The sequence below is a fragment of the Hakea prostrata genome, chromosome 9, assembly GCF_041222555.1.
Source record: "Hakea prostrata isolate BN-2017 chromosome 9, UWA_Hpros_2, whole genome shotgun sequence".
Lineage (NCBI taxonomy): Eukaryota > Viridiplantae > Streptophyta > Magnoliopsida > Proteales > Proteaceae > Hakea > Hakea prostrata.
This window is the reverse complement of record NC_142608.1, coordinates 11,039,178-11,055,849: the sequence shown is the minus strand read 5'-3', so window position 1 is coordinate 11,055,849 and position 16,672 is coordinate 11,039,178. Positions and strand designations below refer to the sequence as shown.

At 38.9% G+C, this 16,672-nt stretch overlaps 1 protein-coding gene across 1 annotated transcript in view; it reads right to left on the bottom strand.

Annotated features, from left to right (window-relative positions):
* The window catches only part of SFR6 (sensitive to freezing 6), a 72,730-nt gene that overhangs the window by 49,206 nt on the left and 6,852 nt on the right, over positions 1–16,672 (bottom strand). The window contains exon 4 of the mRNA XM_089168727.1: positions 9,226–9,338. Coding sequence (XP_089024853.1) covers positions 9,226–9,338 — 113 coding nt within the window. The remainder of the gene's footprint in view (positions 1–9,225; positions 9,339–16,672) is intronic.

The following is a 16,672-nucleotide window of genomic DNA, read 5'->3' as shown; positions in this document are numbered from 1 at the left end:
AAGGCTTAGAAAGCTTAACCCAGCAGAACTTATACACTATGGTCTGTAATTAGAAATGTTTTTCTTTTGTTAACAGAAAATCGGATCATATCAGTTCCAAATTTTTTTCATTTTTCATTTTTCATTTTAAGTCTCTTCTTCTACAGTTGGTTATTCCATAGCATTTTTGCGCCTGAATATGCATCAAGTATTCTATTGTGTATCTGTGTGCACATCTGGATGCCCTTACTCAGTTTTCGTTTTGTTTTAACAAATTCATTTATGAACTGTTTCCAGTGCTTTAGATCATACTCACCCACAACCACAACAGATCACGAGTAAGCTTGATACAGTGACATGAAATTCCACGAAGACTCCCAAGGGCTGAAATAGAGCCTAGGTTTGCCGCCCATCCCAGACGCACAGGATATTTTTCATTTACAAGGGCATTTTGGTCATCTTGACAACCCTAGTCCAGTCCAAGTTGGTCTTGTCAGATGCAGAATCTTATTAGGAGTCTAGTCCTATTTTTACTTTGTTATTTAAGTCAGTCCTTATTGAGTAAAGAAAGAATCCTAGTCTAGTTAGGAGTGGCTAAGCTGGAGTCATATCTTAAAAAGGATTCCTTCATAGAATGGAAGTCCTTTTGGTTTTGCAATTTCATTTAGTTAGGAGTTCTCCTTCAACAGAATTCCTTGTTTATTTTGCTTTCTGAGTTGAATCCGAATAGGAGTCCTTAAATGCAGGCTATAAATACAGCATACCTCATGTAACCAAGCCAGATTGTGTTAAGTTGACTGAGAGAGAGTTTCCAGCAAGGAGGAGAATTTGAATAGAGTGTTTTGGGTTTCCAAGTGTAGGAAACCTGTGGCAGCATTGATTTTGCATTCTCTTCAGTAATTTCTGCATTCTTAATCTCCCAACAACAGTGAGTCCTCATCCCCAAAAGCCCCCAAAACCTCTTGAAGCTTGAATTTGAACTTAGAAATAACAACATCAGATTTAGGTTTCAATAGTTCCAAGCTCATAAACCCTAAAGTAATCTTGTCTGCCATTCCTACAAACCCTAGTTTACCTAAAACAGCCCTAAAACTCTAACAGCAGAGTTTGAGAAACCCTATATGCCTGCTGGTTTCCTTTACTAGAACCTGGTTATTGGCCCCATTCTTTGGGGTTATATCATACAGTGATCAATCTAAATTACTTAAAAAAGTTTACATGCAATTGCTTGTGTACATATAGAATTTGATTTCATGCTTTATGTTAAAATACAACCAGTGTTTCAAAAGTTGGTGAATTAGACCGGATTACGCTTGAAGAGATTCTTATTTCATTTTGATATTTGATTGGAATGTTAACCTTTCAGAATACAGATTCCTCGAATTCTGCACTCAGGCTAATTTTTGGGGTTTTGTATCAATTATGATTCTAATCTTATTTAAGTATTTGACTGGAATGTTCACCTTTCAAGTTCCTCGACTTCTCTACTTTCAGGACCATTCTTGGGTTTATTGTACCAATTCTGATCTGATCCAAATGAAGAATCCCATGGGCCAATTTGGTCGATTTTGAGTTTTAAAACCTTTAGTACTCAGTTATATAAGGTTTGTACTATGCACTTGCCTCTGAAACTGTACTGTATTTTGAGGAGATGTGATGTAAACCACAAATCTAAGGTTAAGGGTAAAAGTGTAAGTTCCCTAGAATGTGGCTGCCCAGGAGTTTCCAGCAAAGGTATGGTGGGTATTCTGGGGTTTCTTCAACTGTCTGGGTCTGTTGAATATCAGACTCAGGTCTGAACTTCGTTAAAAGATGAAATTCAGATTTTATCTCCAAGTCCTAGTGCAACTAGGATTAGGTTAGGGTGTGGGGGAATGGCCTTTTTACGGTTTTGGCTAGGGTTGGAAGAAGGGTTAAGTCGCTGGTTCTGTCTCACAAAACGAATTTCTATCACCGTCCTCTCAACAGATAACAAGATCAGATTTATGGAAAATTAAAAATTCTGCAGAGATTTTCAGATTCGGGTAAAGTAGGTTGAATAGATCAATTGGCTTACGGTTTATGTTCTAGGGTCGGGTGTGATTCTAGGCAAAGGAGAAAGGAGTGAAGAGGGGCTGGGAAACTGGGGTTTACCAAAGGACAGGCTGCTGTTTGCGCAGAAACAGGGGAAGAAGGGGAAGATTTGCGGCAGCTAGGAGAAGGGTAGGAGGGGCTGAACCAGAAGGGGAAGGGGGAAGGATTAATTGCGATAGGGATGGGGATAATTTTAGGGCAAGACTAGGGGAGGGGCTGCGGATGCTACGGTGGCAGGGGGAGAGTTTCTAGGGTTTGTCCAAGGAAGGGGATAGGGGTAGAGAAGCTTACGGACAGAAGAGAGGGGATGGGATTGATGGGGGAAGGGGCTGTACTTACTTGAAAGTGGGAATGCTTGCTCGATTGTTTGCTTGGATGCTTGAAACTCTTTATTGAGTGTGCTGTTCGATTGAAGAAGACAAGAAAACAGGAAAGCTTTTGACACCCGCCAAGGTCCACCCACACCCTGACTCAAACACACAATAATCCTTGTTCATCCAAAACGTGGAAAATATCCACAAAATTTGGAAACGAAACAAAACTCCAAGAATTTCCCTAAAGTTCAAAGTTTCAACCGAAATTTCGGAATTTTGACCATTTCGCAAGTTTCGACAGAAATTTCGCAGGTTTTGACACTAAAACTTGTTTTTCCTTGGTTTTAGTTAATTTCTATCCCATTTTCACCTAATTTCCACAACTGCTTTACCTTCAAACACCTCTTTTGCTCCTTTTATGCCTTCAAACACCTTTTAAGCCACAAAAGTTATTCATGGGCCTAACCCCAAACTACAAAAGGAACTCGTCGACAACAGAATGCGAAGCATAAGCCATACCCAACAATTCCAAACCTCCATTTTTTCATTTTTGCTTTCTTCAAGTCTTAAATGATCTTGTATTGCTTTGAAATTAATTCAGTTTTAATCTAGGACTATTGATCTATAATTGTGTTGTTAAACTTATTTTTGATTATTGCAACTATTTTTATTTTTTTTATTTATCTTAAAAACTATTTTCTAAATATCACAATACATATGCATACATGATACATGGGCTTGAACTTAATACATGTGAGAATTGAGACACCATCACTTGATCTAGTTGGTCATTGTATTTTGTTGACTTATTGTATATGTAACCATTCTATCAAACAATTCATGTATGCTGATAATTCTATGCATGTATGTAATACAGTTTGTACTAGTCGGAATCAATCATTAGTTAGTATACTTGAATGATAATTTTTGAGTGGTCTTTTTGGGGCAAAATACTAGTTCCATTGTGTTTATTATGCTTCAAATAGGTAGAAGGCAAGAAATCAGATGAAATGGAGGTCATATAAGGCCCGAAGCATAAGGTCAAAAAAAAAAAAAAATTTAAAGTACTTGATTTCCACCAAAATTTTGGTCGAAACCTAAAAGTTTCAGTTTTTTGCTGGACCGAAACTTAGGCTTCAACCGAAATTTTCTCCATGATCCAAAAAGTAAGAAATAATATTACAAAGAGGTTATTTATAACCTAACAAAACCGACTCTGACTCAACTTAGGAGATCTTTATCATATAAGGATTCCTTTACAACTCAAATTGGTCTCTTTAAACATTTATCTAATGGAAGCAAATTACTACGCAATCTCAACCCTTGGATCTAAGATCTCACACTTTATCTTCTCCATGATCCAAAAAGTAAGAAATAATATTACAAAGAGGTTATTTATAACCTAACAAAACGGACTCTGACTCAACTTAGGAGATCTTTATCATATAAGGATTCCTTTACAACTCAAATTGGTCTCTTTAAACATTTATCTAATGGAAGCAAATTACTACGCAATCTCAACCCTTGGATCTAAGATCTCACACTTTATCTTTAATTGCATACGCTAATTAGATAACTTAAGACTCAACAACCAGCTTAACACCAAACTAGACTTCTTCAAAACATGACTTTGACTCACAATAGAAGACTTAAACAAATCCAACTTTGACTCAGACTGACTTAATGAAATTCTGAAAATAAATCCTAAATTAAATTCAGGAGTAAATTGTGGGCTAAAATGCCCAAAATACCCCTGCAAGGTTCGGCTAGCCTATGGAGGCTTCTTGGATCCATCCCTGTGTTCACATCAATACTCCCCTTTTTGAAAACATTCATCTCCTAATGAATGTGCTACTCTAGTGCTCCGGATCAATGCCTTGGAAGTCCTTGATGTGAACTCTTCTTAGCATCTTGCGATGGGGAGGAAGTAGAAAGTACAAGGCCACCAATACTGCTCCTGGACTGAACTCTAAAAAGATGTATGCTACCATACTTGAGGTATGTGGTCTTCAAGTCTAGGAGTCTCTCTATCAACAAACCACAAGGGCACAAGGTAGTGGCTGATGAAGCTTCTAGAGTCCTTTTTCAACACCTCTGCGAGTAGCATGACCATGCGTCGATGCTCCTTAAAGCGTCCCTCCCAAGAAGAAGTGTGGGACTCAAGGGAGGGCCTGTCTCACAAGAAACCGGGGCTATGCATGGGGGCAGCATCTTCTCCATGGTGCTAGGAACATATGGGGTCCTCAGTCGTATAAGTACCTCTTTAACTCTGACTGGTGCTCCTGGTTTGCTCGTGCTACCATACTCTGTGAGGACATCATTGTCAATCAACATGTGCTGGACTTCAAGGGCTTTGACTCTCCTTCTGGTCCTACGCTGTCCTAGCTTTAGGGTCACCATTGAATCCTTCTATAGTGGCTGGATTATCATAACCAGCAGCTGTCTCTTGTGTCAAGTCACTAGGATCATGGTACTGAGCCAAAAGTGCTGCCTTACCAATAGGGTCGTGTAGGGCTGCCTCTAGTGGTGGCCACAGAGTCTCAGTGTCAGGAATTGGGTAGCGCATGTGGCGGATAGCAGCTCCCCTTCTTTGAGGCAACTTCCTGTCTAAGTGCTCTTCTACTCCAATGCTGATTTTGTCAATTTCTCCAGCACTTCTCCTAGAGGAAGCTTCTGAATAGGTGGAAGGGACCTTCTATCTGATTTGGCCTGATCCATAGAGTCACTCAAAAGTGTTGCCCTCTATTGATGGAACCTCTTGGGTTGGTTCTTCTGGCTTTAGCTCTTCATGTCCTAGAGGGGACTTGACTTCTTCACTCTGAGGTGCAGGACTAAGACTATGCTGATGTGCTTGGCTGGCTCGTGTCTTCTTGATCTCTATTGGAAGGTTTGGTAGTAATAGGACAATTACATGACCATTGCGCCTAAACTGATAGATATTTCTCTTCCCCTAATGGTGACATCATTGTCATACAACCAAATATACCAAAAATACAATGTCACTCACGCTCACAGGAATTACATCACACCAAATTTCATCATAATAAACATGAAGACTGATAGGGACTAAACATCTCTAAGAACTTCTAGCTTATCATCATTCAAAAGGGAGACATGGTAGGGGTGGGGATGCTCTTCTCATTTCAGATTGGGCCTTTTTCACAAAATCAGACACCAAGTTGACACCATTACCACTATCAATAAGTACCTTGTTTGTATGTTTACCAGCTTTGACTTGTGTAGAAGGGACAATTCATTTTCCAATCTTCATCTTCGGCTTTAGATTCAATAGTAAATTCTTTAGAAAGGGAATCCACCATTAGCCCTTACTTGAAGTATCCTTCAATACAAAGTTGTCTGTCAATTCTTCAATGGTTCTGGCTACTGTGGATGCATCAAGGATGGTACTAGGCTGCTGGAAACCTTTGCTCTGACACCAATTGATGTAACCCACAGAACTAGGGTCAAGGGTAAAAATCTAATTTCCCTAGAATGTGGCTGCCCAGGAGTTTCCAGCAAAGGTATGTAGGTATTCTGGGGTTTCTTCAACTGTCTGGGTCTGCTGAATATAAAACTCAGATCTGAACTTTGTTGAAAGACAAAACTCAGATTTTATCTCCAAGTCCTAGGGCAACTGGGATTAGGTTAGGGTTTGGGCGAGCGGCTTTTTAAGGTTTCGGCTATGGTTAGAAGAAGGGTTAGGTTGCTGTTTCTGTCTTACAGAAATGACTTCTATCACTGTCCTCTCAACTAGAATGGATCTAATTGATTAGAAACTAACAAAATCAGATTTCTGGAAAATTAAAAAAATTCTGCAGAATTCCAAGGTTGAAGAAGACTTGCAGAAATTTTCAGATTAGACTAAAGTAGGTTGAATAAGTCAATTGTCTTAGGGGTTATGTTCTAGGGTTGGGTGTGATTCTAGGCAAGAGAGGAAGGAGTGAAGAGGGGCTGGGAAAGTGGGCTTTACAAAAGCATGGTGCTGCTGTTTGCGCAGAAGCAGGCAAAGAAGGGGAAGACTTGCGGCAGCTAGGAGAAGGGGTAGGAGGGGCTGAACCAGAAGGGGAAGGGGGAAGTGTTAACTGCGATAGGAATGGGTGCAATTTTAGGGCAAGACAAAAGGGGAGTGGCTGCGGATGCTACAGTGGAAAGGGGGAGAGTTTCTAGGGTTTGTGCAAGGAAAGGGATAGGGGTTGGGAGGCTTAAGGACAGAAGAGAGGGGATGGGATTGATGCAGGAAGGGGCTATACTTACTTGGAAGTGGGAATGCTTGCTGGATTGATTGCTTGGACGCTTGAAACTCTCTTGAGTGCTGTTGGATTGAAGAAAACAAGAAAACTTGAAAGCATTTGACACCCGCCAAGGTCCACCCACACCCTGACTCAAACACTGAATAATCTTTATTCATCCAAAAACTGAGAAATAACATTACAAAGAGGCTATTTATAGCCTAACATAACAAACTTTGAGTCAACTTAGGAGATCCTTATCAGATAAGGATTCCTTTACAACTCCAATTGGACTCTCTGAACACTTATCTAATGGAATCAAATTACTACACGATCTCAACCATTGGATCTAAGATCTCACACTTTATCTTTAATATCACATGCTATTTAGACAACTTAAGACTCAAGCAACCATCTTAACATCAAACTGGACTTCTTCAAAACACAACTCTGACTCACAAATCCAACTTTGACTCAGACTGACTTCTGAAAAATAAATCCTAAATTAAATTCAGGAGTAAATTGAGGGCTAGAATGCCCAAAATAACCCTCTTGCAGGGTTCGGCCAGCCTATAGAAACTTCTTGGATCCATCCTGGGGGGGCCCACTTAAGGTTTTGGACGGGGTCCCTGTGTCCACATCAATTTGAGCACAGGAATGAGATCGCCTAAAGCACTTCAATCTAGCCAAGCGATTCCCATTAGAAAGTTTCCATATTCCTGGTTGAAGTTCCTCAGAGAATCATACTCAAGAAATTGGCAAAAAGAATTTGACACTCAACACTGCCAACAATTCATATACATGCTTGGTTGGCTCTTTCAACTCTATTGTACTATAATCCTACAACCCAATTTTTTCCAACTGTCCTTTCATTGGAAAGAAGGTTGCTGCAAAGAGTCTAGAAAGTTTAAACCACCATGGCTCAGTTATTATGGTCTCTAATAAACGAATTAAAGAAAAAAGCTTCCCTTTTGACAATGGAAAATCTGATCATTTTAGTCATCTTCAATTTGTAGCATACTCCCCATTTAGTTACGAGCTAATGAGCCATTTGCATGCAATGTATAGTTATGGCACTTCAGCAGTTGGTATTAAATCCACCTTCCATCTCTCTTGAAACAGTCAATAGAGTACCCAACGTTCATCCTTCTAACTATAAATTTTCAACACTAAATTGATTGGATTTGGAGATGTTTAATTGCCTGTCTTTTTTCTGAGCCATGCTTAGTTTTTCTGGTTAACACACTTAAGATTTCATTTTCCTCTATTTACTGAAGCATTTGCCATTAAAGGCAAATCTCTTTTAGTGTTGAATGTTCCCAATGGCTATTATAATCTCTAAGGGACTAAAGCTTTTATGTCTCTATCTAATGAATGCCCCATGCATTACCATGTATTTTGACGGAATATAATTGTGCAGCAGAAAGGATTGCTTGAAAACGTTTCAGCCTATAAAATTGTTCATAGGGTGTTCTATGGTTGGCACTACTGCCTCAACGCATTCAATTTACCAATTTCTTTTACTCTTAGTGTCACTTCCATTTGAAAATTTAAGCATCAGTCGGCCATTTCAAGGCTTCTTAAAAGAGAACAATAGTCAATCGAACTAGAATATCATGCAATGTAGATCCTGAACACACTTCAAGAACATGACCAGACCATCAATTAAGTTGCTTAAAGGTTTTTGTCCACAAAAAATTGTTGAGCATTTTATTTCACTGCCTGCAAAAAATTACAGGTTACTTCAGGTACGGATTTTGATGGTTTATCAGTTACAGCAATGTAAAAGGGATTCATCCTCTTTCTCAGTAAGGGGTATAAAATTTCATCCTAACGTCTACTCAGCACTCCATATGAAGCGTAAGCTATTTTTTAATGTGATTCAGGTCAGGTTCACAGGTTTTAAAGTTAGCTCATCAAGCTCAGCCAATTCCTTTCAAAAATCAAGTTTTAGGGAAGTAATAAGAGGAGGTCGAGTGCAGTGAGAAGAAAGGAGGCATGACATACTGATGAAGGGTGGAAGAAGGAGCAGACACAGAAGATTGGAGAGTGACAACAAGAACATACGATAGAAGAATGGAAGAATCTGGTCTTCTATGTTGGAACAGAACAAGAGAGGGAAGATGAATGAGATTGGTAGAAAAGGAGAGGAGGATTTCGTAGATATTTTGGGTTGGGATTGAATTAGAAACTGTCATAGAATCTGGTCTTTTTTGTTGGAACAGAACAAGAGATGGAAGATGAATGAGGTTGGAGGAAAACGACAGGAGGATTTTGCAGATATTTTGGGTTGGGATGGAATTTGAAACTGTCTTTGATATTATGATTCATCCAAGGTAGCTTAAGGAAGAGACTATGAACTATGGATTAATTATTTTGAAGGATTTTTGTAAACGGAAATAATGTAATGTCATACTGGTCCAAGGATACTTTTCGAAAACAAAATAAAAAAGAATGACTTAACAGAAAAATGAACAGAATGGAAAAATGTGTAATTCAAGCATACATTTATGGGGTATTATGCCATTTTTGCATTTTCAAGGGGTGTCAATGTTTCAGGCAAAGTTTTCGGGATGTCACTGATATTAACTCTAACGTAGTCGAAGCAGTTATGACCACAGGCAACTTACTTGAGATGGTTGAGTCCAGATAGTTATCCTCCCATAAAAATTAGCTATCAGTAAAGCACGAGCACATGAAGTGGGGGACCATTCAATAAACTGAACCGAGTCACGTGGAGAATCTGTCACAAATAAATGATGCAACTGATCACTAGATCTGAATAGGTGATAAAAGCAATAACAACAAAAATACGCCAAAGTATTGACACATATGAAGATATAGCCATACGGAGTCTACAGATCATTGACCTACTAAATCTCTATGCTTCTATGCCAAACTATAGACACCTGTGAAGATATACGGGCACACAATCTACAGACCATTAATTATTAACTTACTAAATGTCTAAGCTCCTATAAACAAAACAAGCACTACAATGGCCAATGCAGATAAGACTGATGTTATTGAAACCTATACTAGGAATTTAAAATTCCTCCTTAACAACTAACATGCAAAGGGACCTTGGGATCAGACTATATTGTCAATGAGAAATTGATCATGTCTAAGGATCTGTGGTTTTAAACAAAAGCCTGCCATATCTAAAATCTAACTGCAACACGCTGCATAAATGAACTTGCGTAAAACTAAGTGGCCAGACCAACAACCTAGCTTCAGAAGAAGGCACCAAGGTACCAAGAACGGAATAAACTGGCAAGCTACATAATAAGACTGAATCCAGAAAATACAGAATCCATAGTCTCATCAAGCTTAGCCAGTATAACCTGGAAAGCTATTATTGACACTATCAGACAATGCATGATTGAAAACCTATGATACAAATTTCTCTGCCCAACTGGAAGCAGCACAAGGTACATCTTGACTCATGAATCATGATTAACCACCAAACACAATTATGAGAATTGCTCTCTGTATTTCTTTCTTTTAATGACAATTTCTCTCTCTGTATTCACAGTTCCTTTACTAAAAACTAGCTTGCCATAATCATTAGTAAAAGTAGATCCAGTGCTTAATTTGGACAACGGAACCAAATGTAACAACCACTCATGCTTACCCTTACCTTGCATTTAACTCCTCCTAGGAATCTAAGCTTCATAATGGGGAAGGTAAGAGATTCAAAGGGGATATGAGTTATTGGCTGTTACTTACTCTAATACTGATCCCCGTAGTACCACTAATACACTTTATCTCTGCGCAACCCATTAAGAGTGAAAACCCTGCATGAGTAATGATAAATGGGTCATTATTTTATTTACACACCACCAGTACCAAGGTTGATCTTCTGTTGACAATAGCTCTGTGAATATCTTTCCAGCACTCCATCCCAGTTCGAGGTGATTTTAATGAAATTCATTAGGCCTCTGAGAAATTAGGAGAGATCATTTTCCACCCTCACCCTGCCGCTGCAAAAATTTTCCAGATAAATTGACTACTTCTCACCAATGGCTATCCTGGCTCCAAATTTAGTTTGTGTAACAGGCAAAAAGCCTCCTACCAAATCAAGGAATGCCGAACTTTGGTCTCCACTAACTGGCTTCTTTGTCATTCTACTGCTTCAGTCAAAAATTATCTGCTAGTGGTTTAGACCACAACCCCCTTCCCCTGCTAACCCATTTGCAAGGACCCTCACAACTTATAATTATAATACTATTCCAAAAAAAAATACTCTTCCATATTAAACATGCCTAGTTTACACCCTGATTTCTTCAACTTTTGTTCAAACATATGGAATTCTCTCTTGAACATGACCTTTCCTCCCTCCCAAGTTGTCCTCGGACTTGGAACAAATTGGTTTTTGAGAAACATTGAACATGTCAAAAATGAACTTTGGGAGCAATCCTACTTTTTAACCATATCCACAACCTCTCCACTGAATTTCAGATGCTGAAGGAACCTTCTGGTACAAAAATCTAAACACATAACAGAAATACAACATACTACCATTCTGTGGCAAAGATCAACCAAAGGAGAACAATGAAATTTCTATACAAGTTACAACAAAGAAGGAATTGAGGTGAATAATCCGAAAGATACTGTCTTTTGTCAAACCACAATCTGCTTTCTCCACTTCTAACTCGTCGGCCTCCAGGTCTGTGAGCTGCCAGTTCAACCCTACAATCTCAAGTTCACTAGCCCAATCCATCTGTTCTCTCCCATCTAGGAAACTAAGAAAACTGTTTTCTGCTGAACCCTAGTAAGGCACCTGATATTGATGTGTCTTGTTCCTCTTTCAATCCCCAAGAGAATAAGGGAACTCATTCAACTTGATATTGTCGACTTCATCCATGACTTCATTGAAAGGAGCCCTTTACCCTTCAGTATTAATCATACTTTGATCTACCACATCCCAAAACTGAAGCTCACCTAGTGTCTGATTATCGACCAATTTGCAGTGCATCCTACAATATCTTAGCCAAGTTTCGTCATTCTGTCATTTCCCGATACCAAGCTAGCCTTCATTCTGGGGAGACATGTTTCCAACATCTTCATTTCAAAAGAAATATTCCAACACATGAAGCAAAGAAGAGAAGAAAAGGAAAGGTAGGTTTTGTTGCCTTGAAATTGGACACAAAAAGAACATATGATAAGATGGAATGTGGGTTAATCACCTTGGTTTTCAAATTTCTAGGGCTTAATTCTGGCTGTTGTAACCTGGTTTCAGACTTATTTCTACAACCAGCTTCTCAGTCAAAATAGATGAATAGACCTTCGGACTTCTTTAAGACCTCTAAAGGTCAAGACAGGGTGCCCTACGATCTTACCTTTAATTATAGTGTTGAGAAACACGATATCTGTAGAATGGCTCAATTGATCCGTGTGATCACAAACCCTTTATTTATAATAACTTGGAAATAACACTATTACATACATACCCCTACTTGGGTAATAGAAATTTACACAAACAAAAACTCTAATAGAGTTGAACTCATACTAGGACTGAACTCTTAGTAGGACTCAACCCACACTCCCCCTCAAGTTGAAGCATAGATATTAGTCATGCTCAACTTGCCTACAATAGGAAGGAAATCTACTTCCTTCAAACCCTTAGTGAAGATATCTGCCACGTGGTCTCCAGACCTCACAAAAGGCATGCAGATGAGCCATTGTTCCAGCTTTCCTTTGACAAAAAACCTGTCAATTTTAATGTGCTTAGTTCAATCATGTTGCACAGGATTATTAGCAATACTAATAGCAGCCTTGTTGTCACAATATAGCATCATAGGGTTTGGTACTTGGAGTATGATATCTTCTAGCAAGCCTTTCAACCATAGTAGCTCACAAACTCCTCAAACCATAGCTCTATATTCAGCTTCTGTACTGGATAAAGCTACCACATTCCGTTTCTTACTTCTCCACGTAACTAGATTACCTCCAACAAAGGTACAGTAACCTGAAATTGACTTCCTATCAGGAGATCTAGCCCAGTCTGCATCAATGTATGCTTCTACTCTTAGATTATCAGTGGATGACAAATGTATTCCTTTTTTAGGAGTTCCCTTCAAACATTGCAATATTCTCGTAACAGCCTTCATATGAGCTAAATATGGATCATGCATGAACTGGCTTACTATCCCCACGGCATAAGCAATGTCTAGCCTAGTGTAGGACAAGTAAATAAACTTCCCTACCAGCCTTTGGTATCTTCCTTTGTCCACTGGTTCTCCCTCTTTTTCCTTAAGTTTAGCTCTAGCTTCAATAGGGGTATCAACTGCTTTACACCCCAACATTCCCACTTCTGATAATAAATCTAAGACATACTTTCTTTGGGATAGGAATATACCCTTCTTTGATCGAGCCACCTCAATCCCTAAAAAGTACTATAACTTCCCTAAATCTTTAATATCAAACTCTCTCTGTCAAGAAAGTCTTTTAGCCTATGAATTTCTTCACCATCATTCCATGTGATGACAATATCGTCCACATAAACAATAAGGATTGTGATGTTAGTACTTGACTTCTTGACAAATAGTGTATGATCAGCAATAGTTTGTTTGTATCCAATAGAAGTCATTGCCTTCAGGAGGCGTCCAAACCAACATCTAGGAGACTGTTTTAACCCATATATTGATTTTTTCAACCGACAAACTTTCCCTGCAGTATTGTCATCGGAGAAACCATGTGGGATTTTCATATAGACTTCTTTCTCTAACTCCCCATGTAAGAAGGCATTCTTTACGTCTAGTTGATGCAAGTTCCAATCTTTGTTCACAGCTACAAGACAAAAGAACTCGACAATGTTCAGTTTTGCAACAGGGGCAAAAGTCTCCTGATAATCAATCCCATAGGTCTGGGTAAACCCCTTTGCAACTAGCCTACCTTCAACCTATTGACCGATCCATCCATATTTTGTTTAACCACAAACACCCATTTGCAGCCTACGGGTTTTTTTCCCTGCAGAAGTGTAACCAGCTCCCAAGTATCATTTTTCTTCATTGTTTGCATTTCCTCTACCATAGCTGCCTTCCATCTCTTATTAGCATAGGCTTCCTGCCAACTTTTAAGAATAGATATAAATGATAAAGAGGATATAAAAGCACGGTAAGAGTCAGACAAAGAGTTATAAGAGACATATTTAGCTATGGGATGTTGAGTACAAGATCTGATTCCTTTTCTCACAACAATAGGAAGATCAAAAGAAGATACCTCAAGGGGAATAGTAGAATATGATTCTGGAGCAAGAGACTGAAGTGGTAACGTGTCACCTTTCTTCACCTGCTTTAGCCGGTTGTAATTTTTCTCTGATAAGTCTACACCTCCTTATTCTGGTCAATCTGGTTTTGAAAGACTTCAACAGTGTGCCTCACAAGAGTGATCTCCCCCTAGCTAGGTTCTTCACATGGTTCAGAAAACGAAGGGGGAGGATTAGAGTCCTCAGGTATACTGGCCGAAGTCTCCCCCCCTGGTCAAGAAACTCTTCTTCAACTTTTAAGTTGTATTGGTGTGTGATAGGAAGATCTAGAGTTGGAAAGAACACCTCTCCTCTAGGACTCTCCCCCTGGAGAGGTGTATAGTAAGGGCAAGACTCATTAAAAATTACATCAATAGATACAATGGTTTTCCTGGAAGGAGGGTGATAACATTTGTACCATTTTTGAGTAGCAGAATACCCCCAAAAATATGCAGCGTAAGCCACGAGGAGCCACAGCTTACTCGGTGGGTGTGATTCTAGCATAACACACATCCAAAAATCTTTGGGGGAATAACAAAAGAGGAGGCTCCCTGGAGAATCTCATTAGGACATTTAAAATCAAGTATCCTACTAGGCATCGAATTCATAAGGTAAGAAGTAGTGAGTCATAATTGAACAGGCTATCTCTAAAAGATGTCGATTCTTCCCTTCACCATTTTAGGCAGCAGTATCAACACAACTGGTCTGGTGTATTATGTCAGAGTCGGAGAGATATTTCTAAAATTCACCATCAATATACTCTGTGCCATTGTCACTACGAAGGATCTTCACAGTGGCATTGAACTAAGTTTGAATCATATTATGAAAATCACGAAAACATCGGAAAACTTCATTTTTTTTGTTTTAAAAGATAAATCCATAACGAGAATGACGATCAATAAAAGTAACAAAATACCTATGGCCAGTAATAGACAGTCGTCGGCAGGGGCCCACACATCAGTATGAATTAGCACAAAAGGAATAGATTTTCTATTATGAAGAGACGGTAAATAAGTATAATGAGTCTGCTTTGCAAAAATGCAGGCTTCACAAAAAAAATCATCCGTTTTACAAAAAAAAACTAAATCAGGAAATATTTTCTTAAGAGTTCCTAAAGAGGGGTGACTGAGTCTACGGTGCCATTGATGAAGGTCTAATATGAGTCATATAACCAAATGGACCTAATTAAGAGATGCAGTCAGAGCATAAGTAGATCCTCCAATCAGCTCGAGCAAATAAAGTCCATTGTCTAGTTTACCATATCCAATCTCCTTCCCCGTGACCAAATCCTGGAAGACACAATAAGATGGGGAAAAAATCACTTTACAATTCAAATCATGTATAAAACTACTGATAAAGAGCAAGTTAGTAGAGAAAGAGGGAACATGTAAAACTTTAGACAAAGAAAGTGATGGAGAATGCTGAATGGTCCCTTTTCCAGCAATGGAAGAATAAGAGCCATTAGCAATTCGAACTTTATCCTTTCCAGAAGTTGGAGAATATTGTTAAAAAAAGGAGGATAAACTTGTCATATGATCTGTGGCTCCTGTATCAATGATCCAAGAAGTAGAAACTAAAGAAACTTGGAAACCTGTAAAAGTTTTACCTGAAGTAGCAAGGTAGGAGATGGTATGGGTAGTAGAGGAAGCAATGGTAGAGGCTGTGCCGGTAGTAGAAGATTGCAGAATACGTCGCAGAGTAGCTAACTCCTCCTATGAAAAAATCAATGTCTGTAGAGGTTGTTGTGGAAACTGTCTCTGAAAAATTAGCATTTGGTTTTCCCCTTCTTTGTGCTCTTTTTGGCTCAAAATCAACAGGTTTCCCATGGAGCTTCCAACAACTGGCCTTGGTATGATATGGTTTGTGACAGTGTGCACATTTTATAATCTCCTTAGCAGAATCAATTTAGTGCTAATAGATTGTAAGGCTGATTTCTCCACAATAGAAGCATGAAGCATGGTTAAACAATAGCTTTCCTCACACTGAACAAGACTGTTCTAGTGTAGGAAAGGGAGAAAACGACTTAATACTTGCACTCTGATCTGATCGTACTCCACGTTCAAACCTGCCAAAAAGTCATATACTCGAATCTTATCAATGTGCTTCCTATAAGTAGCCACATCATCTAGATTAGGGGGTGATAATCCCCATAATGATCCAACTCCTACCAAAGAGATCGCAACTCAGCATAATAATGGGCCACAGTCAGTTCCTTTTGGGTAGTCTCATGAAACTTTTTTTGGAGCTCATAAATTCGGGCATCATTCCCCAATTGTCCATATGTTTCAATAGCAGCCTTCCAGATTTGGGTTGCAATATCAAGTAATAGATATCCACGGGCAATATTTGGATTCATGGAATTCAAAAGAAATGACATAATAAGAAAGTCATTCGATATCCATTTATCCTGTAAAACACCTATGGTAGTAGGTTTGATAGTGGCGCCTGTAATGTGTCCTACAAGTCCTCTTCCGACTATAGTCAGGTAAGCAGATCGAGACAAAATCAAATAATTTGTCCAATCAAATCTCACTGAAAGAGGATGAAGAGTGGGGAAAAGTTCGGAGCCAATGGGAGCAGGAGTACCATCAATAGTTGGTTGTCATGTTGACAAAATTATCTGCAGTTCTTCAGTCTTCACCCTTTCAAAGTAACAGAAACGTCGCAGAATGCAATAGCCGAACAACCCAACCAATTCTAAGTAATGATATAAGCCTTTTTTTTTCCTCCTTTTTTTTTGGCTAACAGAACAGTGGATTTGGAGAAAGAAAAAAAACAATAATATGGTTTGGTTTGGTCTAAATTTAGAACGAACCAAATATATGGTT